Consider the following 23,871-nt stretch of genomic DNA (forward strand, 5'->3'; position numbering starts at 1 on the left):
TCCTATAGAGTTTCTACAAGATTTCTTCAAACCATAGGAGGCCTAAGGTTTTTCTGCATTATTCACAAGTAAAAACCCGTCTGCTCTGAAAATTATACAGGGAAAAAAGGCAGGGAAGAAGAAATTCCATTCCGTTTAGTTGCAGAGACTGATAATTAGATCCCCTTCTCCAACCCTCCGATCCTTCTCAAAAGCCCGAACCGCCTCCGCCTTTCGCTCAAGCGAAGCATCCCCTCCTCCTCCTCCACCACCCCTTCCCTTCCCCTTCCCTTTGCGGTCGGCGTCGTGGATTGATCGCCGCGGCGGGCGGCCATGTGGGTCGAGATACTGTGCGGCCTGGTGGCCTACAAGCTCATCCGCGCCGTCTTCTTCTCCGACGACGGCCTCGACCAGCTCGCCGGCCTCGACTCCTCCCACTCCGATCTCTGCTTCGCCGTCGCAGCCAGGTACCCATCTCTGCAGCCCACCCTTTCCTTCAATCACCCAGGTAAACCCTCATGATCAATCCCTTCAATCCCCGCTCCAGGCTCGAGAGGCTCTACGGCGGCCGCTGCTTCGTCGGCCTCCGCATCCCCGACCCCGACGCCGGTGCGCGCCAGCATGTCGACGTCGTTCTCGTCACCAAGAGGTCAGCCCGCGACCACCCACGCTCCCTCCCTCTCCCCCGCTCACTTCGCTCTGCCTCCTGTCTGTTCCCGTTCCGCTGAATTTTATTGTTCTAGTTCTCGAATAATGCCAGAGATTAGAACAGACACTCCTCACAGCCTATTCCATCATTCCAGATGGATCTGTTCATGTATCTGTCTATATGCCCTGTGCTTGTTGAATGTTGTGTTTAGCTGGTGTAACATACATACTTAGTAGTAATATCATGTACTCCATCATACGGGGCATTGCTGTGAATGACTGCATCCAGAGATCTTTAATACGACTGACTGAACTGTCGCATGGTACAAAGTGGAAAGCAAGGGTCTAAATCTTTTTTTGGCGACAGGGAGGTCATGGTGGTGGCAATCAACAATGTCTCTGGTTTTGTTGAGGTTGACAAGGATGGTAACTGGTTCACTGAAAAGAAGCGCAAGCAGGAGGTTATTCGAAACCCGGTATGCAATTTGAACATTCCATTTTGCTTAAGCATTCCAGAATTGTTGTTGTAATAACTTGTTAACTATTGAACTTAGTGTAAACTAGGGAGCCACCGAGTGAATGTAACTGCCTTACCCAGTAATAAGACACCAAATCACGAAGTGTTTTGTAACTGTTGTCTTACCACAGCCTCGCAGTTTGTGTGAGAAAACAATGTAACTGCCTTACCCAGTAATAAGACAACAAATCACGAAGTGTTTTGTATCTGTTGTCTTACCACAGCCTCGCAGTTTGTGTGAGAAAACAATGTTATGGGACAGTGGGTCATGCAGGTCAAGTAGTATATTGTTGCTATCTTCTGAGGGATATTCTTGACAGTGAACATGAACTTAATGGTTTGTACTTGTTATTGTGTTCTGAATAATAGGATCATTTGTATTATGTTGCCAAATCCCAACTGCAGGTTAGTTAGTGGAAAAAGGAATACTCAGAATCAAAACTCGAATGACTCTATTAGTTTACTTTTTCTTGTTTGATTCCTGCACATCACTGGTTTGTAACATAATAACCAGAATGGTACGTGTTGTATTATTGTCAATTCATTTGTTGAATTTTGTTCTCATAGGTACTAGAAGTCAGTAGGATAGCTGCCAATCTTCAATCATACTTGGAGCAGAGGGGAGCAACACTGCCTAACGGGATTGTAAATGGAAGAGTTGTACTGCCAAATCCCAACTGCAGGTTAGTTCTCTGTACATGACCTTTTTTTTTTGCTTCGCTGCCCTTAGATGGTTGCTCAGTTGTCTTGTGCTTTATCAGGCCTTCGTACACTATTAATCTTCAACCGGAGGTTATCTCGTACGATCAATGGAAAGATCTTAAGGCAGACACAAAAGGTGGACTTTCGACATGGATTAAAGGTGCATTTCATGGAAACAAAAGCGACATCCAAGATTCATTACTCCAAAATCTGTATTCTATTCTCAGCACGTCGCCTATGTGGGACAGGTAAAATACACCACCATAATGTTTTTATTTACTTATAAACTTTCCATTGCTCTTATTCTTCCGATTCTCTTTCCTGGTGCATTAGGGAGGGACGGGCAGGGATATCATGAGAAAAAAGATCTCATCCCATTCGTATTTTGGTTGGATAAATTTGGGTTGTTAAGAAGCAGCCTTCAGATTATTCTTTTATTAAGCTAATTGCAATCAGTAAATATTGTTAGTATATATACTATATTGCAGTTCAGTGCAACACAAACAGATGAACCTCCGGTTGTATTTTTATAGTTGCACTGCCCTTCTGTAGGTTGGAACTCAGAGGGGACAAAAATGTCCTTGGTGAATTCATGGAATTTAAAGGCAAGCATGAAGACATGCCACTCCTGAAAAAAGTGAAGAGATCAAAAGTTAGCCGGTTTGTCATCCAGAAATCAACTCTTTTTGGAGGTTTTGGTAAGCCCTGTGTACTGTGTCTTCTTGCTATTCTGTTTTGTACTCCCCATGTTAGCATATTTTGTACTGTGATTTGTTATTGCTCTAGGTTGGCAGGGAAACGGTTGTGCTTCAAGTAGTTTTGGCACCTATACTAATGCCTAATACTAGATCGATGCATGAAATGAAAATAGATGCATGAAAGGCCTGTAGATGTTATGGCTACGTTCATCCTGGTACTGTACAGGAATTTATTTTATAAGAAAGCTCCAGTGATATGGTCAATCGAGCAGAAGGTAAAAATTCCTTCTCTTAGAAAAGGGAACTAAAATGCTAGATGAGTTCACAAGAAAAAATAAATTAAACAGCTAGTCCGCCCAGGCTGCTAAATACCCACAATGTGACTAGCATTTGACAAAAGGCATACGTCTTGGACTAGCAGCAGGGTGGCCGAATAGAGGGAGATCAGGTTCCATTTAGGGATTAGTGCTTTATTAGGAAGACTAAGATAAAGTGACCCTAATCTGTTAAGGGGTCTGTATTGTATTAGGGAAGGCCCAAGGGATATGCACCACTATATAAGGATGCTATGTATCTCATTAATGAATCATGCAAGAAAACAATCTATTCTTCTAAACATTCTCATCTCGATCTATGTTCCAACCAATCCCCTGGAGGCTGGAGCCATGCCGTCTAAGCTATCTTAAGCACGGTAGTTATCCTGTTGTGAATCGAGGTTCACGACAGCATCATAACAAAAATTGCAATACTACGCTAGTATATTACTCCCTCTGTAAAAAATAAATAAGAGTGTTTAGATCACTAAAGTAGTGATCTAAACACTCTTATATTTCTTTACAGAGGGAGTACAAATTTACAAGACCCCCTAGCTGCAGCACAAAAGAAGACCTCACATTTGGTTATCGCAACACCCTGCCAGCACCCATGGGTGGGTTTCATCAGATAATTAAGAGAAACATCGACAGTCTCTTCAAAGTCATCATTCGTCTTGGCCCTTGTTAATTATCCCATTGGCCACCTTCTTGATACTCACAGCACCTTCATGCAACACCAGACGCCCTTATTCTTTCTGTAACAAGCCCCCAAAATCGGGCCAACAGCAGATTGAGATAATTACTTTGGAAGGATCAGATAAGAATGGCTTTGGAAAAAGAGGCACCATTGTTACTTTTATCGAACTTGTTTGACCACTCACCCAAGCATTGTTGAGCATTGTCTGGCGTTTGAACAGGATTAAAAGAACACATAATTTCACACTAGACATACTTTCCTAATGGATATGTAAAGAAGATATAATCAGTTGTCTTAGTTGCATTTATTTTCATTACTTAATGTTCATCACCCTTCCAACATCACCTGATCAAATTATCCTCTTCCAAGATGCTATTTAAGCACCAACCACAAGGAGAGTTTTAATTCTCTATTGTGCTTCACTACATTGATTTAATCAGTTAACAGAATCCGTATCCAAAATAACTAGCATGGCTTGTTTTTTCTGTTAAATCTGCTGGCTAAAATGCTGTGATCAATTTGAATGAGCCACATCTGTTTGATTTGGTTTGTCCCTTGCGCAAATACAGGCAGGTCGCGAGTCCAAATACTGTATTCTCCTCGAGATTACCGAGCTGAGGGCACTTCATCTTCAGAATGGAAAGAGATCTCCGTGAAGCAGTACACCGAGATTCATTTCCAGCCGTTGCACTCCAAAAAAGTCCGGAAATTCAAGCTGTCGAGTGTTGCTTCCGTGACACTGAGCGCCTAGTAAGTACTCCCTCTGTAAACTAATATAAGAGTGTTTAGAACACTATTTTAGTGTTCTAAACGCTCTTATATTAGTTTACAGAGGGAGTAGAAATTTTATGCGCAGAATCTGGGGTGCTACAGTTTCCAAACTTTCTGGCTCCCTCATAGGAGATGTGTTTCTCTTGCCTCTGTACATCCATCCCTATTTTCAAGTCAAGATGTAACTGAACATGAATTACATGAATGAATAATGGAATAGGTTTCTTGTTGAGATTCAGGTGAGTGTGTGTAGACTGCAAGTCTGCAGCTGGAATCCCAATCCCTCAACAGTATTGCTGGTGAGGGATGGTTGGTCCACTCCCTTTTGCTCTCTGCCTATCTATGGGTACCTTGGAGCCTAGGATTGAACTGTCGTTTTCTGTGGAGCCACCTGGCGGAAAGGCAAGATGGATCTGGAACGCTTCTTTGTGTGTCAAGTAGTATGACGTATGCAATGATGCTCTGCATGCTTCACTCGACGGTGGCGGTCGCCGGTCGATGTACCGCCATTGTATGGCCCACCAGTGATGGTGATGCTGTGAATGTTAAGTATGAGCTTTGTCGACTGTGTATGCAATTTAGGATGGCTTTTTGTGAGATGAATATGTAGTTGTCAGCTGATTTTGATCACTTGTTCTTCAATGTATGAGGATGGCTTTTTGTGAGATGAATATGTTGTTGTTTGTGAAACCATGTACACTTAAGTTTGTCAAAAGTTTCAGTTTCATGTGGTTAATGTATACACAACTCATATCTATCTCACCCCTTGAAGCTTTCAACATTTGTTCACCATCATATATTCATATATTGCTGCTGTACAAGGCAGTAACATAACTGCAGACTTATTTTCCCTTTTGGTGGACCTAAGGATTACTACCTTGCTAAGCACTGGCTCAAATGCTCTTACCAGCCTGGTAAGAGTGGAATACATGCGGCATGCTTGGCCTCGTACAGATTTGTACATCTGACCAACCATATTTCCCTTTTCAGGAGGAAAAAGAATACAGATATTTAGGTACATAAAGAATACAACCCTAGCTGCCCTTGTGAGGTAAACGAATGAATAATGGAATCCCTAATCCAAGTCCCCGTATATGGCACTGGCAAACTCCACCATCAGGTTGTTCAGCTTCTTGTTCTGAATCCTCTGCGGGATCACCTTCAGCTCGTCACTGCAACCAAAGTTCATCACAGGTCAGTCAGTTACAGGAACACACCATAATCACTGGATTTTCTTAGAATTTTCGAGCTCAAATGCTGAAGTTCATTGACTCGTGTGTACCTTGGCGGGTAGCATGGAGCGGACGGGGTGAGCATCTGAGCGAACTGGAGGGCGTCCTCAGGCCTGCACACGACATTGTTGAAGCAGAGGTAGCGGCCGAACGCCGTGGGGCACTCGTAGGCAGCCACGTGGGCGTCGGCGAGGAAGTCGGCGTCGACGGTGACGAGGACGCCGTGCTCGTACATCTCCGGGACCCCCTTGAGGCAGGGGTGGGCGGAGGAGAGCCCCGGCCCGGTGAGCAGGCCGGCGTTGATGGCCACCATGTCCACCCCTCTGTCCATGGCCAAGGCCCAGGCCGTCTTCTCCGACAGCGTCTTGGCCAGAGCGTGCCACAACTGTACCAACCACAGTAACAGTAAGTAAAACAAACTACTGCTACTACTACTATCAATTAATTGCGGTGTCCTAAAGGGTGTGTGTGTTGTGAAAGCATTGTTCCAAGCTTGCACATGCAACTTTGGTGACAGCTGCACGAGGAGACGCTGGTAGCTTGCGTTTGGCATTTTGGCAAACATGTCGGGAACATGGGGCCGCTGTAGTGTGTAGTGGATGGCCCCAACGAGTAGGACACTGCCTCCCATCAGAATTCAGGAACAGAGGACCAGTTCTCGTCGAAAAGAACGAGAAATAAGTAGCTGGAGCAATTTAAAAGTGCGATTGTCCACCTTCTTAATTAGCATCTATATATAATAATCAAGTAAGCAAAGCAAGGATGATCTTTGTGTGGATTAGGATGTGTTAGTAGAATACATCAGTATTTGTTCTCTTGCGGGGGACGACTAGATTATTTGTACCTCTCTTTCTGTGTCTTAATCTTCACAGTTGAGAAGCCAGTTCTTACTAGTCTCATCCACTTATTGGGTTTGACACTTACAGGTTTTTGACTCTTTTTTTCTTCTGTAATGCAGTGCTGCTAGGCGCTTGTATTGCACGCGGATAATTAACGCCAAGAGCGACGGGACTGCCGCGTTGCTTTCTTGGGGTCTGGTAGCCCGCTTTCTTTCCGTGCTGGGTTTCGCAACAAGATTGTCTCGCTAGTTGTTGGATTCGTAACAGGACAGGCATGCAGCTCTCCTGCTTTTCGTGTCCATTCAAGTGCTTGCTGGGTCTCGCAACAAGACTGTCTCAGTTCTTGCCCCAAAAGAAAGAAGCTGCGGTGCTCGCGTATGAACGAATGAGCGGGCGATGGGCGCTTGATTGATTTGATTACCTTGCGTTTCCTGCAGAGGTTGAGGTCGCTCCAGTTCCTCTCGTCAAAGGCGTCGACCAGCTTGTGGTCGTCCTTCCAGACGACGGCGGTGACGGAGGAGGTGAAGACCACCCTCTCCATGGTCACCGTCTGCGCGCACGCCTCCAGCACGTTCTGCGCCGCCCGGACCTCCACCTCCACCATAACCTCCTGCACCACCATCAGCCAGTCAGATTAATATAATTAATTAACCAGCTAGTAGCACCCAACGGTCTGCTTAATTGGCGCCAGGCACAGCCTTGATTAGAACCAGCTGTGTGTGTGTGTGTGTGTGTGTGGTGAAGCCTCCATTCGGAGGCGTTAATGCACGCGGCGCCGGAAAGGCCTAGCGGCTTCTGCCAGAGGTTTGGAGCAGAGTTAATGCTGCACTGGAGTACTAGTGGTGGAGGGGGCAGCGAGAGGAAGCAGATGAGCTGTGCCATTAAGGCCCAGCTCACGCCAAGGAGAAAGAAAGAAATAGTACTACTAGTATAGATGCTCAACGACTAGCTGTACTGTACTGTGCTGATGCAGTGGTACGGCACTAGCGCCAGTGTTTTCTCTGAATTCTTATCCAACCAATTAGCCACAGCAATATGGCTGGCAGGCCGATCCGAGAATCCGGCGATCGAGAATAGATACTGGGGTAAAGAATCAATCAACCCGATGTGACGGCACGATCGATCGATCCATCCATCCATCCATGATTCTTTCTTGAAACTACTGCTACTAATTTAGTAGTAATGGCTGGCGAGGGAGGAAAGGAAGGAAAGGAAGGGTTGTGATTAGTGATTGGATCAACTCACGTCGCAGCCCGCCTGGTCCTCGTGGGTGTTGAACATGCAGAAGAGGCCGGAGCAGCCGCGGACGGCGTCGGCGATGGTGTGGTAGTCGAAGGGGTCGGCGCGGAAGAGCTTGAGCCGGTCCTCGTCGTGGCCGGCGGCGGCGAGCAGCGCGAGCGCGTCGAGCGAGTGGCCGTAGGTGGCGGCGTGGACGGTGTAGCCCCGGCGGAGGAGGCGGTGCACGAGCGCGTGGCCCAGCGGGCCGGACGCGTCCATCACGCACACGCTCTTGTCCGACGCCGCCGCCGCGACCGGCGCCCCGGGGCACATGGCTGGCTCTGGTTGCTTTTGCTTGTACGTATGCGGGAGCGTCCGAGAGAGCGCCGGAGGCTGGCTGGCTGCGGCGGCGGGAGTGGAATTACTTGCTGCTTTACTGGTGATGGGAGGAGGAGAGGGAGACGGTGGGTATATAAAGGGGAGGGAGCTGGAGCCGGATTAGGAGTTGTAGCGGGCAGGGGGTGTCCGAGTCGGGGACGGAAGAGGAACGCTGGTGGTGGTGGGTCAGCCGGGCCGGGGAGGGTCAGCCGCATCCAAAGGGCGTGTGGTGTGGGTGCGTGCTCTGTCTGCGCCTCCCCTCCCCTCCGGTGGCGGTCTCAGGAGCGAAAGATGAGGGAGGACGCAGCGGACTTGGCTTGGCTGGGGAAGGGGAAGCGGGGAAGAGGGTCAGGTGCCGGGTAGTTGGCAGCTGCGGCGGGGGCGGGGCGACGCCCAACTGTCTCCCCAACGACGCGCAGCTGCACGCACGCACGCACGCGCGTGCGTGGCTCGTGTACCCGTCCGTCTCCCTCCGTCCGCTGGAATTTGGGATACGCACGCAAATTCGATGCACCTCACCTGCGACGGACAGGCTCGGCTCCGGATCGGGAGGCGTTGACCTCTTGGCCGACGGTGGCCAGATTTAGCTTGGTTTGGTGAGAAGAGTGGCTCCTGCGTTGGCCAGCAGTTACAGCTGCCCTCCCGCGATTCCTTCCCCCCACCCTCTTTCTTCTTCTTCTTCAGCAGCACCACCACCATCACATGGCGCCGCGCAGTTACACGCACGCATCAGGAGGGCCTCTACCTCTATCTACCCGGCACTACGATACTCTTAACAAAATCTCGTATGGATCATCAAACTCGTTTCCGCCCGAACAGGTGTCATTCGATCCTCATCACTCTACGTTTCGCAAGGATGGCCATACTCTGTTTTCATGGGAAACGAGGTGATCTCAAATGGTCTTCGGGCAGCCACGTACGTACGCACGTCATCGGTCATAAGTGGACTTGATCCTTGTTGATCATTAGAAACGAGGAAGAGACTCAGTCTCGATACACTATTCTTGATGCCCTCTCGATACGCAGGTCGTGCCCCTTTGTACTGCTGTGGTGCTCACTCTCGGGGCTGGGCCTTGTGACGTTGCTGGCAGGGGGTCAAGCCAAGTAGAAAAAAAAAGTATGCGGTACAAACAATCTATAAGTTCAACTTAGGAAAAAAATTGTAATAATAGGGACTCGTACAAGATAATTTGTATCACAATTACAATAATACCTAGGACACATACAAGATATGAACTCTTCATACATATGAACCATGGTTTTATTTTATTTTTTACTTTTTTTGCGGGTAATGAACCATGGTTTTAAATAACACGCTGTTGCGTTTAAAAGCGGTCCTGCGCTAAGGGACTATGATCCAAACATATAAACAAATATTTTAAATAGCGCGCTATAGCACATCTGTAACGTTTAGAAAAGGTCCGCTGCTACGAGCCTTAACGCGCTATTTAAAACTATGATATGAACTCTCATAGAATCGTATCGTCACAGATCATATGATCAAACAACAAAAATCTTATGCATAACAGTTTAAATTCGACACTGATGCAAGATGAAAATTGAGATAGATTAATATTATACTAATCCAGCCAAAAAATTATACTAATGTGACATGTTAAACCTTAGCTAGTTCGCTAGTTGGAGCCTGAAGAATTGACAGGGAAGCAGGTTGTGTCGCGCCCTCGCCATATGAATCGGATCCTAAGGAGCAGGCAGATAGAAGAGGCGGCCATGACTGTTTTCAGAGGGCACCGGACACACCTGTGTTCTGTGATGAAGAAGGGAGCGTGGCTCCAAAGAATTCCAACATGTGAGAATGTATGGCACGGGGGATGGTATCAATCGAGTGGACTCCATGTTGGTGGCGTCTAGGGAAAGGTAGTGATTGGGTGCTTACCCCGGGTACTTGAGGTACCGCGGGTTGTGGATGACATGAAAGCTTCCCGGATCTTGTGGGTAAAGTGTGCAACCTCTGCAGAGTGTCAAACTATTCGAATAGTCGTGTCCACGGTCAAGGACAGTTGGGTGGTGCTGCTTAGACTATGTCCATATGTTTCTGAAAAACAACACAGATTGGAAATGTTTATGAGAATCAAGATAAGTTGGAGATTGAGTTGTGTGAAACTTCTTCTCAATATTGATATCTATAAACCCTTGATTCATGATCATAGATGCATTATTAACACCACAAGTATTGATCATACTTGCATAAGAAAAACTATCTTACTACCAACAGGCCAACATAGTGATATTATCATGCATATGTCATTCTGTTACCATTCATGGGTTGCTTGCGAGTACATTCAAACGTACTCACCGGCTTGTCCCTGGCAATTTACTTGGCCATGCATGGAAGAGCAGGAATATGAGGAAGAGTTCTTTGGTGACGAACATGTGAACTAGGACGCTTTCCCAGTCAGAATGCCTGTAGGGTTAAGGCAAATGGCATGGGTTCTACTAATCGACGAAGATTTCCGTTGTTTGTGTTTTATGTGATGTTCAGCCCTTAAGGCTTTATCTATGTAAGACTTGACCATAATGGTCATAATTTGTGTAAGACGGTATGTATGGATGTAAGACTCTTGTTATTCAGCTTCTATGCGTTCAGTGAGCATTGATCCCTGGGATCACTGTACACGTGCATTCGGTGATCATGACTTATGAGTCGGGGTCCCCACAGAGCTGGTATCAGAGCCATCCTGACTATAGGAAGCCTTAGTTAGCATGGGCGTTAGTTAGGATGAAAACCGTTTCACAAACCCTCTATACTCTCTTCCTTTCTAAGACTTACCAAACCTAAGATATATTCCACTCATTGACTTCTCCCACTCAACCTTTGTAGATGGCCGCTGTACCCGAAGACTTCCTGACCACCGGATTCCCCGTGCTTCTCGAGGATAGCCTCCAGAAGTGCCAGTTTCACCGAGCCCCCACTTTCACCTACCATGAGCATTGGATCAACGACACCGAGATGGAGTACCATGTGGAGGTAATCATGAAGGCTAATGACCCTCCGACGAGCTGGTTCTTTGAGGGACCCCACATGGCAACACTGGTCCTCGCCGTTGAGACTGCAACACTCAAGGCACTAACCCGCCTCCCAGACCTTCTTTCGGAGATGGCAGACGAGCCAGCGACCCGCTTCTTACCTTATCGGAAGGAGGGTGAGGATGAGAGCAGCGCACCAGCTCCACCACTGGAGGAAGGACTCCCACTCTGATTCCAGACTTACTTCAGCCTTTGTGCCAACAGCTTGGCATAACACTTGGCCTCGGAATCGATGGAGGTCCGAAAGGAACTCCACGAGACCAAGGCATTTCTTTGCCAAGCGCAAGGGAAGACGGATAGGATCAAGAAAGAAGGTGCTTCCCCTGGACAGCCCGCAGTCGCATATCGAGGCGGAAGGCCCCCAGAAGATGCACCTGCCAAGGATGGAGAACCACCCCAGCGACGCCGTATGACGGCAAGGGACTACCGCAAGCTCTTCATCACACCACCGGCAAAGCAACAACGTGTTGAGATCCTCCACTCCCCCACTCATTCGAGTAATGAGGAAAGTCCGACTGATGACGACAAGGAGGAAGACCAAGAAGAGCCAGAGTACGCGACCGAACATTCCACCACTTAGGCATAATTCACAACTAGGATATGCTAGTCCGTAACCCCTAATAAGGTAGGATAGGTCGTGTATCCCCTATGCGAAGTCGAGTCCTTGTAATGGTTCAAATGAAGCCATGTAGTGTTGTGTTTGCTTTCGATGTGTTTTGATGGAAGTCGTACCTTCCTTCAGGAACATGTAAACGACTACATGACCTATTTGGATTTTTAATGAATGTGTTTGGCCCTTTTGGCCCTTGCATAACAACAACTTGTGTCATACCGACCCCCTTACTAGGCACCCCATCTATTTTGCTTCCCCTCATCTTTCCCAATCATAAGACCTTGGCCGCTCCAACAGGATGCCTGTTGTAACCCGTACTGGTAACTCTACCCAGCAGCAAGGAGCCGGAGGATCCACCCAAGGAGGAGCCAGCCAGGACCAAACCCAAGGACAATATCCACCACCACCACCACCTCCGAACTTGGACATGGCTCAGCTTCTCCAAGCCTTCCGAGAGAAACGCCAAGCCAACACTGCAGCCCTCCAGATGACTGCTCAAGCTATCACCAACAACCGCCAACCGACGGGGAACCGCAATGGACGTTCCACATTAGCGAAGTTCAAGAACCATGCACCACCCACCTTCATCAAGACGGCTGAACCCCTGGATGCAGACATTGAGTCCGCACCATTGAGGATCTCCTGGAACTAGTCGACTGAACTAAAGACCGGGAGAGGGTGGCGTATGCCGCCCACTGTCTCGGGGGAACTGCTAGAGCTTGGTGGGATGGATTCAAGGTCATGCATGCTGGGCAAGCCATCACTTGGAATGACTTCAAGGCAGAATTCCGCAAGGCCCATATTCCTTCCAGAATCATGGCTATCAAGAAGCGTGGATTCCGAGCCCTGAAGCAAGGTAGTAGCACTGTCGAGGAGTATATGAGGAAGTTCAGTGTTCTGTCAAGGTATGCTCCTGAGGATGTCAGCACTGATGCTGCCAAAAGAGAGCGCTTCATGGAAGACCTTAATCAGACTCTTGAGTACTCGCTTGTTGTGTGCGACTGCCCAACCTTTCCTGATCTGGTGAATAAGGCACTTATGCTTGAGGACAAGCGACATGCTTTGGATGATACCCGTAAGCGCAAGCTTATCAGCAAAGGTAGCTTTAGCAACCAGAAGCCTCGCCCGTGGTAGCCAGCCCTAGTCAGGCCAACCTATCAGCAGCCAAGAGCTCCAGCACCCCGCTCCAACTATCAGCCCCAGCAGTACACCAACCCCAGCAGTACAACAACCCCAATAGCAATGGCAGCAAGAGCAACAACTCCAAACAAGTCACTTGCTTTGGTTGTGGTCAGCCAGGACACATCTCGAAGCTATGCCCCAACAGGAAGCCCGATGCACCGCGCCCCAATGCGCAGAACCAAGGACAAGGCCGTGGAGCACCACAGAGGAACCAAGCTCCCCGCAACCTGCCCAACAATGGCAAGGGGCGTGTGAACCACATCACTGCAGAAGAAGCTCAGGAAGACCCGAACGTCGTGCTGGGTACGTTCCTTGTCAACTCAGCACCTGCAACTGTCTTGTTTGATTCTGATGCCACGCATTCATTTGTCACCCAAAAGTCTGCATTAGAAAGTGGCATGACTCCTACACGCCTGAATGACCCCATGGTGATACAAACCCCCGGATTAGAGATGAGAGCCAAGATAGGGTGTAAAGGAGTCGGGATCATCACTAACGGGGTAGAATTCCTAGCAGACCTTATTATCTTGAGATCACAAGGCTTGGATGTGATCTTAGGAATGGATTGGCTCATCAAGCACCAAGGCTTGTTAGATTGTGCCAACCGGACTGTCACCCTGACCAATAGCCAAGGAGTTGAAGTCAAGTTTGTCCCCAACTCTTCCTCTGATCAAGCCCCTCAGGCCAATTGTCTGACAGGGATTGAGTTGGATCAAGTACCAGTGGTATGTGAGTACCCCGATGTCTTTCCTGATGAACTGCCCGGAATGCCTCTTGACCCTGACATTGAGTTCATCATTGAGCTAATGCCCGGAGCAGGACCCATCTATAAGAAGCCTTATAGAATGGGATCGAAGGAGTTGGCAGAATTGAAGAAGCAACTGGCTGAGCAGTTGAGGAAAGGTTTCATCTGCCCTAGTGCCTCTCCTTGTGGATCACCTATTCTATTTGTGGAAAAGAGGGACGGTACCATCCGATTATGTGTTGACTATCGATCCCTTAATGAAGTCACAATCAAGAACAAGTATCCACTCCCCAAGATTGAAGACCTGTTTGATCAGCTCAATGGATCCAAGGTGTTTTCCAAGAACGATCTCAGGTCAAGGTACTATCAGCTAAAGATCAGACCCCAAGATATTCCGAAGACGACATTTGTAACCCGATATGGCCTGTACGAGTACACGGTCATGTCATTTGGGTTAACCAATGCCCCAGCCTACTTCATGTACCTCATGAACAAAGTCTTCATGGAATATTTGGACAAGTTTGTTGTCGTCTTCATCGATGACATTCTTGTCTACTCGAAGATGAAAGAAGAGCATGAGAAACACTTGAGGATGGTCCTGGACAAGCTTCGAGAGCACCAACTTTATGCCAAATTCAGCAAGTGTGAGTTTTGGCTGCACAAAGTTGGATTCTTGGGTCATGTCCTGACTAAAGATGGATTGTCGGTAGACCCTGCGAAGATTGAAGCTGTGACCAAGTGGAAATCCCCAACCACCGTCAAGGAGGTTAGAAGCTTCCTCGGATTAGCGGGATATTACCGCAAATTCGTGGAGGGATTCTCCAGCATTGCCCGACCTATGACTCAGCTCTTGAAGAAGGACAAGAAATTTGAATGGACGCCAAAGTGCAAAGAAAGCTTCCGGGAACTGAAGAAGAGATTGACCACTGCCCCAGTTCTGGCAACACCTGATATTCACAAGGAGTTTGTGATATACTGTGATGCCTCTCGAACCGAACTGGGAAGCGTTCTCATGCAAGAAGGCAGAGTCGTAGCTTACCTTTCAAGGCAGCTACGTCCTCACGAAGAGAACTATGCTACTCATGATCTTGAGTTAGCAGCAGTGGTTCATGCCCTGAAGACGTGGCGACATTACTTCCTAGGGAAGCGGTGTGAGATATATACATATCACAAAAGTCTGAAGTATATCTTCACTCAAAAGGAATTGAACATGAGGCAGAGGAGATGGCTGGGACTGATTAAGGATTATGACCTCAGTGTTCAATACCACCCCGGGAAGACAAACGTGGTAGCAGATGCCTTAAGAAGAAAGGCTTGCTCCCTGAATGCCATGATCAAAGAAAGGCAGCCAACCCTGTTTGAAGAGCTGGAGTAGTTTGGATTAGAGATGGTTGCATACGGATACCTGGACAACCTAGAAGTCAAGCCGACCCTGATAGACGAAGTAAAAGAGGCTCAGAAAGGACATGAAAGCATCGAAGGCATCAAGAGGAAGATGAAGCAAGGCAAGGACCGAGGATCCTCAAGGACGAACACGGGGTAGTATGGTACAAGAACCGTATCTGTGTGCCTAACAAGAAGGATCTGAAGGATTTTGTCGGATTCAGGGTTCCGCAGACCCTTGAGAGGTTCGAACTTTGGGGTGCGTGCGAAGAACTCGTCCTCCCTCGTCTGCCTGCTCACCAAATCCACAGCCTAGCTAGACGAACCCAATGAACAAGAGACACAGTAGTTTATACTGGTCCGGGCCACCTTGCGGTGTAATACCCTACTCCAGCTTTGTGGTGGATTGCCTCGAGGGGCTGAGGATGAACTAGTGCAGTGATCCAACAGCCTCAGGAGGTGAGGTGTTCTTGTGCTTGATGAGCTGGTGGGTGGTCAGGGTGGAATCGATCCCTCCTCTATGGTGGTGGCGAAGTCCTATTTATAGTGGCCTTGGTCCTCTTCCCAAATGTAGGCAGGAAGGGATCCCACAACGGCCAAATTCGAAGGGAGACAACTAGTACAAGCTATCCTGACAAAAGTAGTCTTTGCCTGCAAAAGCCTCCGATGGTGACGCTGCGGTGGGCTCCACGATGACCTCCATCCTGCCGTCCTGGCGGTCTTGGTCTTGTTGCACCTGAATGGAAACCTTTGCTTGATTCCTCGGGACCCCACGCCTGTGCTTGCCTCCTTAGCACCAAAGAGGAAACTGGTACACTGCGCCCGCTGGCGCCCGCCTGGCCTTGGTCGTCACGACTCACGTCACGTGAACCTCGCAAGGTGCAGCTTGCATTGATATCTCCGCTCCTCGGGAGCCAGCCTGGGGAGGCCGCCCCTTGTGGAGGTCTTGGTGTCGTCCGCCTCGCGAGGCTTGGCCCCTCGCGAGGGTCTTGAGTTATTGATGCTTGACGCCGGGCCGTACCGGGCCATTGACGAAGCCATGTCATGGGCCGCAGGCAGACAAGTCTGGGTACCCCCATTCCCAGGACGCCGACAGTAGCCCCCGGGCCCAAGGCGCGCTCGGACTTGGCTTCGAGGCGAAGCCAAAGGGCACGTGCGGAGCGCCGCGGGCCCTAACCGCCTGCGGCCTTGGTTGACACGTGGTGATTGATGGGACGTGGGCCCTCCGCTCCCATGCTGCCTCGGCAACTGCTCCTGGCAGACAAAAAGGCTGGCACCTGCCGCGAAGCCTTCATTGCCCTTCCTTCGTCTTGCTCCAGATCCCCTTCTCCTTCCGCTCAGAAAACCCCCAGATCCGCCAGTCTCATCCCAAATCAGCGAGCGATGGCCACCGATAAGGCAGGATCCTCCGCCACGGCCGGGCGTCAAGCCTCCTGGTTCGAGCCAGCCTTGAGCGCGTCCACCCTCACCGAGGAGAAGCACCTCACCACCACGCTCCGACTGACGGCCGACAGCAGCAATGAGGGGGGGGGAGACAGTGCTCCGGGCCGGCTCTGCCAAGCCGAAAACCTTGGGCGGCACCTTCTACCCCTTCTTCCAGCACAACGTCTTTGCAGGGCTGGTTCCCCCTTCCCCGGCTTCTTCTACGCCGTTCTTCGCCACTACAAGCTCCACACCCTCCATCTTCACCCCAACTCCGTGCTCCTCCTATCAATCTTTGCTTTCTACTGCGAGGCATTTCTGGGGGTGATGCCCTTCGTGGCGCTGCTCCGCCACTTCTTCTACCTCTGGGTTAATGGCACACAGTTCTCGGGGTGCGCCAACTTCGTCGCGGCCAACGGCAGCAACGCAATCTCGCAGGCCGGGAAGAAGGTGGAGGTCTTCAGGAACAGGTGGATCTTCATGGACGCCAAGCACTCCCACCCCCGGCTGGCGCTGCCGACCTCGCAGCCGATGCCCCTGGAAGGACGTACTCACAAGAAGCTCACCGATCCCAGGGTGGAGCCGTTGCTGGAGAAGATGGCGGCAGACCTGAAGACTGACAACCCGAAGGCGGAGAAGCTGAGGGGGCCATGATCGTCAAGGAATTCTTGGCGCAGCGCCTAGCTCTGCTCGAGGCGCACTCGCGCCCCTTGTGGAAGTTCAAGGGCGCAGGAGATGACCTCCGTCTGTGCCCGGATGACTTGTCCAAGGGGGAGCTGGAACATATTGTGCGCACCTTGCTCGGGAAGGATCAGGGCTGCCCCCCAGACTCCCATCTTCCACTTTACCGCCGCCCGGATGGGGAGAAGATCGCCGCCACCATGTATGTCTTTGATGAGCGCGGGCTCGTACCTCTGGGGCCTTCCCGTCCTCCGGGATCACCGGTGCCGGTGTCCTCCGGCGAGTCCGACCAGGAGGAGGGGTCGGACTCGGAGGCAACCCTGGAGGGGGCGGGAGAGACCTCTCGTCCGTGCCAGACCGATCCCCTTCGCACCCTTCCTAACAATGACGACACCAGCGAGCACCCGGTCAGGGAGTCACCGCGCTCCGCCGGGGTCACCACGAGGTCCAAGGGCACCCCTCCGAGGAAGCTGAAGCCAGGAGTCCCGAAGAAGAGCAGATTGGCACTAATCCCCCGAGGCGATGCCTCCGCCTCGTCGCCGGCCGGCACTGCTGCTGATCCGAGCGCCGCACCCTTGGCCACCCCTGGGGCTCGCGCACCTGCGCCCATGCCTGCGAAGCCCGCGGGCATGGTGCTTGAGAAGAGGGCGAGGGATTATGCCATCGTGGACCAGTAAGTGCGCCGTCTTGGTCTTTGTTTCCTGCTCTTGTCATAGCGTCCTGATGCTTCCCTCTTTGTACGGCTAGGCCAATGCCAGTGGTGAAGAATAAGAAGGAGACGGCCGGGACCATCGAGGCCCGGCAGCCCGCCGCGGCCGTGCCATCCTCGGCACAGAAGGACAGGGACGGCATGCGCGCTCCTGTAGCTGGGTCGTCCTCGCGAGGCTCAGAGGCCCGGCCTCAGGAGGAAGCAATCTTCATAGCCAAGCCGGCTCCGGAGGCGCCCGCCCTTAGCTCGCCTGCTGAGGTCCCGAAGGCTCCGGAGCCCCCGCCCCCCTCTGCTGCTGCTGCCTTGCCGATCCTGGCGCCGGCGCTGTCTCCTCCCCCGTCCATCACGCCACTGGGCCGTGATCCTTCTGCCTCGCCTGGTGCTCTGGAGGAGGTTCTTTCCGCGCTGAACCAGCTTCGTGACGATCTCCAAGGTGCCGACCGGCGCCTGGCGTCGGGGCGCCTGGAGCTGATCTCGGGATGGCTGCGAGACGATGTGTCCATCAGGACGGCATGGAACCAGGCCATGGCGGCCTCAGAGGAGGGCAAATAGGCTGCTGGCCTAGTCGCGGCCGTCGCGACGTGGCGTTGAAGGATGTCGAGGGCGCCGAGGAGCGCTGCCGAGTGGCGGAGGCCGAGCTGAAGGCTCTCCACGACAGGCAGGCCACCGAGGCCCGCCGGCGCGAGGTGCAGGAGGAGGAGCTGAAGGCCCGGGAAGCTGCGGTTGCTGATCGCGACAACAAGCCGGAGCACCGCCGCTGCCAGAGCCGTGAAGGACCAGGTGGAGGCCCTGCTGCGGAAGTTCCTCGCCATCGATCCCACGCCCACGGCTAATGGCGCCGCCGACCCTACGGCCACGGCAGGCGGCACGGGTGACGGTGACGTTGTTGATGGTGGGGCACCCCTGGCGGGCGACGGCAGCGCCCGAGGCTGAAGAAGAAACTCGATGGTGGAGCTCCCCTCCATTTTATTTCCTGCAATATGAACTGTGCCTCGTGGAGCCGTAAGAATTTATGCTTGGTACTTTTTGAGAAACAGTATGTCTTGTAATAATTTTCTAGGGTTATGCGATTTCCTTCCCGTTTGCTTTAATGTTCTGCGTCGGCAGGGCCCGGCCCGGCGCATACCTCAGCCGCCGGTGGGTCGTTCAGATCACCAGGACGAGACCAAGGGGTGAGGGGATACGTGACCAGTTAGGCTCTTGAGTCGCGATGCTCAGGAGTCCCCCTTGACATACAAACAGCCCTCGAGAAGGAGATGCGAGGGTAGGCCTTAGCGTTCTGTGTCAGCAGGGCCCGGCCCGCGCATACCTCAGCCGCCGTTGGGTCGTCCGAATCGCCAGGACGAGACCAAGGGGTGAGGGACTACATGACCAGTTAGGCTCCTGAGTCGCGATGCTCAGGAGTCTCCCTTGACGTACGAACAGACCTCCATACCTTTCCTCGCCGAGGTCCCGCTCGGGAGGGGCGCACGAAGAACAGGTCCGAGGGACCTGGCAGGGTGGCATACGCTAGGCGTGACCTGAGCGTAGCCCCCGTGCCCAGCCCCCTCACGCTACTCTCCCGAAGGGAAAGTGTTGCGATGAAGCTGGACACCGAGCCTGGCGGCTCCCTGAGGTTAACGCGGCCATGAGGCCGCCCCAGTTGTTTATCACCAGTGCGGAGCATGGTGCTTCCGTACTTGCATGGGCATAGCCGCTCCTCGACCGTGTCGACTGCCAGCGCAGAGCATGGTGCTTCCAGTGGTGCGTGGGTGGGGGCTTCCTCTGAGTGGAGCCCGCGGGGCGTGTACAACCCCGCTCTGACACGTGGCTTCCACGGCAGGGCTAGAGGAGGTGTGTTTGGGCACTCGTGAGCCAGTGCGGGACTCACAAGGCCCTACCTCAAGGCAGGTGGCGCCTGAATTTGATTCGAAACACTTGTGATGGCCCTGCGAGATGGTTAGACAGCCTGCGCCGAATGAATCTCCTGAGGTTATCACATGAGAAGGCCAAACACCAATGACCCCAGGAGGTGACGTGAACGGGGCCGGCCCACCAGACAGAGCTCAATCGTTGGGTTTATCGACACTGCAGGAATGGACCCGAGCACAAACGCCATGCCCAGTCTTCTCATGCGAAAATCCCGAAGAAAGACAACCGGCGCGCGGCTCCCGTGGTGACAAGGCACCGTGTCGCGCGCCCTAGCTCGTCCGCCTGCGATTAGCTCAGGCGAGAACAAGGCACCAAGGGCCATGGGAGGTGACGTACACGGGAGCTGGCCCGCGAGCCAGAGCTCAGCCTCTTGGGTTTAGCGACGCTGCAGGGACGGACCCGAGCACAAACAACGTGCCAGTCCTTAATCATGAGGCGGTCGTGGGTGGGTTTGCAAGGGCGTACGACATTCATGGCAACGAAGTACCGGACATGCAGATGATAACCATAAGGCGACTCATGGAAGGAGGTAAAGCTAGGTTTGATAGATGCAAAACGATACATGTCGCAGGGACATACCCATGCGGCCTGGGGATGATGCAGCCCGAGGGGCGCCCCCAACAGAGTGAATCAAAGATGCAAAAGGATACACGTCGCAGGGACAGGCCCATGCGATCTGGGGATAATGCAGCCCGAGGGGCGCCCCCAACTGAATAAACCGGAAAATGTCACCTGGCACCATTGCCGAAGAGATGTTGAAGTAGCTGAAGGCGCGTGCTGAAGAAGTTGCTCCTCACGAGCCGCTTGGGTCCTGAACCTCGGGAGGCTCTGGTGGCTCAGGGGGCTCATGAAGAACCATTGCCATCTCCGCCAGGACTGCCTGGTGCCTGGCCTCCTGAGCCGCCATGATGCTCCTCAGGCGCTGGAGGGTGACAGCCGCGTTTGGCAGGCTAAAAGGCATGCAAATGTAGCTGTGAGGGGGGCCCTCACACCGGCCAACGCGCGATGGCCAGAAGCGCTCCTGGGATGCAGCCCTGTTGAGCCCTGGAATGTTCACACAGACACGCAGCTCGTTGTCCTCGCAAGGACAAGGAACCGCGCTAGGTGGTGGGCGACGGTCGCCGCGCATGGCTCTCGCCTCTTGAAGCTCCTCGGTTGCCTTGGTGATGAACTCCTGAGCACCTGGCACCCCGTGCCTTGTGCCCTCGTGGGGTAAGCGCGCACTAAAGCACGCCTCCACGTGGTGCCCGAGCGCCTCTCTCGTGACGTGGGCTAGGTCAACGGCCCTCCAAAGGAGAGCCCCCAAGCCTAGCCTGAGAGGGGAGCCAGGCGCGCCTTCCTATGTGAGAGAGGGAGGCTCCCCATTCGTGGGCGCAGGTCCTGAGGTGGTGCCGCTGGAGACACTGCTCTCCTGAGGCTCTTGGCGGAGCAACTGTTTCTTCTTCTTGGGGACGGCCTCAGGAGGGTAGATGGTGCCTTCGTCGCCTGGGTTCTCGACCGCAACAGCTTGGTAGGCACGCTCGAGAGCACACTACGTCCTTCTCCTCGCAGGAGATCGTGATGATGTCGCGGTTCCCTGGCATCTTGAGGACGTTGTGACCATGATGAGTCACCGCCATGAACTTGGCCAGGGCTGGATACCCAAGGATGGCATTGTATGGAAGGCGAATGTGGGCGACGTCGAAGTCGATGAGCTCAGTGCGGTAATTGTTGCGCTGGCCGAAGGTGACAGGGAGGCGGATCCGCCCTATCGGGGTGGTGGAGCCGTCGGTCACTCCTGAGAAAGGCTTGGTGGGCTGCAGCTAATCATAGGGCACTTGGAGGTGGTCGAACGTCTCGATGGAAAGAACATTGAGCCCCGCACCACCATTGATGAGGGTCTTGATGACGAGGACGTTGCTGATGACGGGCAAGGAAAGCATCGGGAGGGCACCGGCAGTTGCCGCGCACTTGAGCTGGTCGGACGAGCTGAAGGTGATGGTGCACTTGGACCACCTGAGCGGACGCGTGGCCTCGAGCCCGGGGAGGGCCGCGTTCACCTCACGGGCGAACTGCTTGAAGATGCGTTGAGAGGCTGGCGCCTGAGCGCCGCCCAGGATGCAGGCGATGGCGCGAGGCTCCTGGAAGCCCCCAGACCCTTCGTCCTGGTGGTGGTCGTCGTTCGTTCTTGGTGGTGGTGGTAGTGGAGGGAGGCCAGCGTTGCCCTGAGGATGGTCCTCACGAGGCTGATCTCTCCAGGCGCCCTCACGAGGCTGGCCCTGCCAGCGGTCCTCGCGAGGCTGGTCATGCCACTCTTGGCGAGGGCCGCGGTCGTCCCAGCGTCCTCCACCTCGGCCTCCTCCGCGGTCGTAGCCTCGATCGTTGCGCTCGGGGCGTCGACCGAGGAGCCCGTCGTGGATGGCCCTGAGCTCCTGACAGTCATTGGTGTTGTGAAGACGCAGAACAGGCGGCTGCCCTTGGATGACTCTGGGTGGTCGCAGCCGCGCTTCATCTCTGGTTCAGCCGCGAGCACGCCCGCCCCCTTGCGCTTCACGTCCTTGGCCTTGGCCTTTTTGTCTTCTGGGTCTGCCCCTGGGAGCTCCAGGAGGGCGAGGCGACCCACCTCAGCAATCGCACACTTGGTCGTCATGTTGAACATCTCCAGAGCCATGCACAGGTCCTCGTGTATGGCGAGCTCCTCCATCTTGACGTCGCGGACGCCATCAGAGAACGCCGAGATGATGGCTTCGTCCGAAACCTTGGGTATCTTGAGGAGAACATTGTTGAAGCGCTGGATGTACTTCTACAAGGTTTCCCCTGGCTCCTGCTTGATGCGCCATAGGTCACCCGCAGCCGGCGGCCGGTCGCGGGTACCCTGGAAGTTGGCGACGAAATGCTCGCGCATCTCGCCCCAAGAGGATATCGATCCCGCATGCAGGTTCAGGAGCCATGAGCGTGTGCCATCCTTGAGGGCCATGGGAAACCAAATCGCCATGACCTTCTCATCGCCATTAGCCGCCTTGATGCTCAGCTCATAGAGCTGCAGGAACTCAGCAGGGTCAGGGGTGCCATCATAGCATGGAGGCAGGTCAGGCTTGAACTTCCTTGGCCAGACGATGCTGCATAGCTTGGGAGTGAAGGCACGGCAGCCCGCGGTGGTCACGGGAGCCCGTCGTGGAGGTGGAGCCTGATCTTGGTGCTCACGCGCCGCCACCACAGGTGGCGCGCGGTCTTGACATGGTGGCGCTGGGAGTGTAGGAGCATCTTCTTGCGGCTGCTGGACCTCTTGGCAGCTTTCTTCTTCACGCGCGGGCGCCCTGCACGACGGGTCACGTCGCGGGGCCGCACGCCTTGGTGTGAGGGCGATGTCTTGACGGGGTGGTGGCGGAGGCGCTCCATGGGCTACGTCGCCCGCAGCGGGCGGCAGGCGAGGCAGCGAGAGAGACGGTGTAGGCGAGCCCCCAGCGGCGCTGACAAGCTCGGCGATGCGGTCCAGCCAGTCTTCGTAGAAGTCGTGGGCAGGGCGGTAGCGCAGGAGCTCGCGCGCCATGAGCAGCGTAGCCTGCGCGTCTGCCGGCCTGCGACGAGCATGAGACGACGAGCAAGTCGGAGTTAGCGATGGGATGGCGGTGCATCCATCACGCCGCACGGAGGGGTGCAGCGACGAAGCTTGCTGCTCGTGCCCCGCAGGGCCGGTGGCGGCGTTGGCGGCAGGCGAGGGAGAACGACGGGGAGGCCCGCCAGCGGGCGCCGTCTGAGCGACATGAGCGGCGAGGGAGGCCCGACGCTCAGCACGGGCTCGACGGGCGTCAGCCATGGAAGCAGTGGAGCGGTGGTGAGTCGACCGGCGAAAGAGAGGCTCCGACGCACCCCTACCTGGCGCGCCAAATGTCGGATTCAGGGTTCCGCGGACCCTTGAGTGGTTCGAACTCTGGGGTGCGTGCGAAGAACTCGTCCTCCCCAGTCTGCCTGCTCACCGAATCCATAGCCTAGCTAGACGAACCCAACGAACAAGAGACACAGTAGTATATCCTGGTTCGGGCCACCTTGCGATGTAATACCCTACTCCAGCTTTGTGGTGGATTGCCTCGAGGGGCTGAGGATGAACTAGTACAATGATCGAGAGGTGTTCTTGTGCTCGATGAGCTGGTGGGTGGTCAGGGTGGAGTCGATCCCGCCTCTATGGTGGTGGCTAAGTTCTATTT

The 23,871-nt window shown here is 53.2% G+C and overlaps 2 protein-coding genes across 2 annotated transcripts; one reads left to right on the top strand and one right to left on the bottom strand.

Annotated features, from left to right (window-relative positions):
• The first annotated feature begins 143 nt into the window (after nucleotides 1-143).
• On the top strand, nucleotides 144-4,564 carry LOC123181481 (uncharacterized). The gene is made up of 7 exons (XM_044593746.1): nucleotides 144-446; nucleotides 527-628; nucleotides 995-1,103; nucleotides 1,712-1,827; nucleotides 1,906-2,094; nucleotides 2,399-2,544; nucleotides 4,125-4,564. Exons 1-7 carry the CDS (start codon nucleotides 313-315, stop codon nucleotides 4,304-4,306), a joined length of 978 nt encoding a protein of 325 aa, XP_044449681.1. The 5' UTR covers nucleotides 144-312; the 3' UTR covers nucleotides 4,307-4,564.
• Nucleotides 4,565-5,092: 528 nt separating this feature from the next.
• LOC123181482 (cinnamoyl-CoA reductase-like SNL6) lies at nucleotides 5,093-8,286 on the bottom strand. The gene is made up of 4 exons (XM_044593747.1): nucleotides 7,643-8,286; nucleotides 6,819-7,007; nucleotides 5,609-5,943; nucleotides 5,093-5,498 (listed from the first exon to the last, which is right to left on the bottom strand). The coding sequence occupies exons 1-4, from the start codon at nucleotides 7,946-7,948 to the stop codon at nucleotides 5,402-5,404; spliced, it is 927 nt and encodes a 308-aa protein (XP_044449682.1). The 5' UTR covers nucleotides 7,949-8,286; the 3' UTR covers nucleotides 5,093-5,401.
• Between the last annotated feature and the right edge of the window lie 15,585 nt (nucleotides 8,287-23,871).

Source organism: Triticum aestivum, chromosome 1D, assembly GCF_018294505.1.
Source record: "Triticum aestivum cultivar Chinese Spring chromosome 1D, IWGSC CS RefSeq v2.1, whole genome shotgun sequence".
Lineage (NCBI taxonomy): Eukaryota > Viridiplantae > Streptophyta > Magnoliopsida > Poales > Poaceae > Triticum > Triticum aestivum.

Bases quoted from the DNA above. Each gene is read 5' to 3' on its own strand.
- LOC123181481 (XM_044593746.1), top strand. From the start codon at position 313: ATGTGGGTCGAGATACTGTGCGGCCTGGTGGCCTACAAGCTCATCCGC. The intron at 1,828-1,905 runs GTTAGTTCTCTG...GTGCTTTATCAG, and splicing joins CTGCCAAATCCCAACTGCAG to GCCTTCGTACACTATTAATC. The intron at 2,545-4,124 runs GTAAGCCCTGTG...GCGCAAATACAG, and splicing joins AACTCTTTTTGGAGGTTTTG to GCAGGTCGCGAGTCCAAATA.
- LOC123181482 (XM_044593747.1), bottom strand. From the start codon at position 7,948: ATGTGCCCCGGGGCGCCGGTCGCGGCGGCGGCGTCGGACAAGAGCGTG. The intron at 5,944-6,818 runs GTAATCAAATCA...TGGTTGGTACAG, and splicing joins ACCTCTGCAGGAAACGCAAG to TTGTGGCACGCTCTGGCCAA. The intron at 5,499-5,608 runs GTACACACGAGT...CTTTGGTTGCAG, and splicing joins GCTCCATGCTACCCGCCAAG to TGACGAGCTGAAGGTGATCC.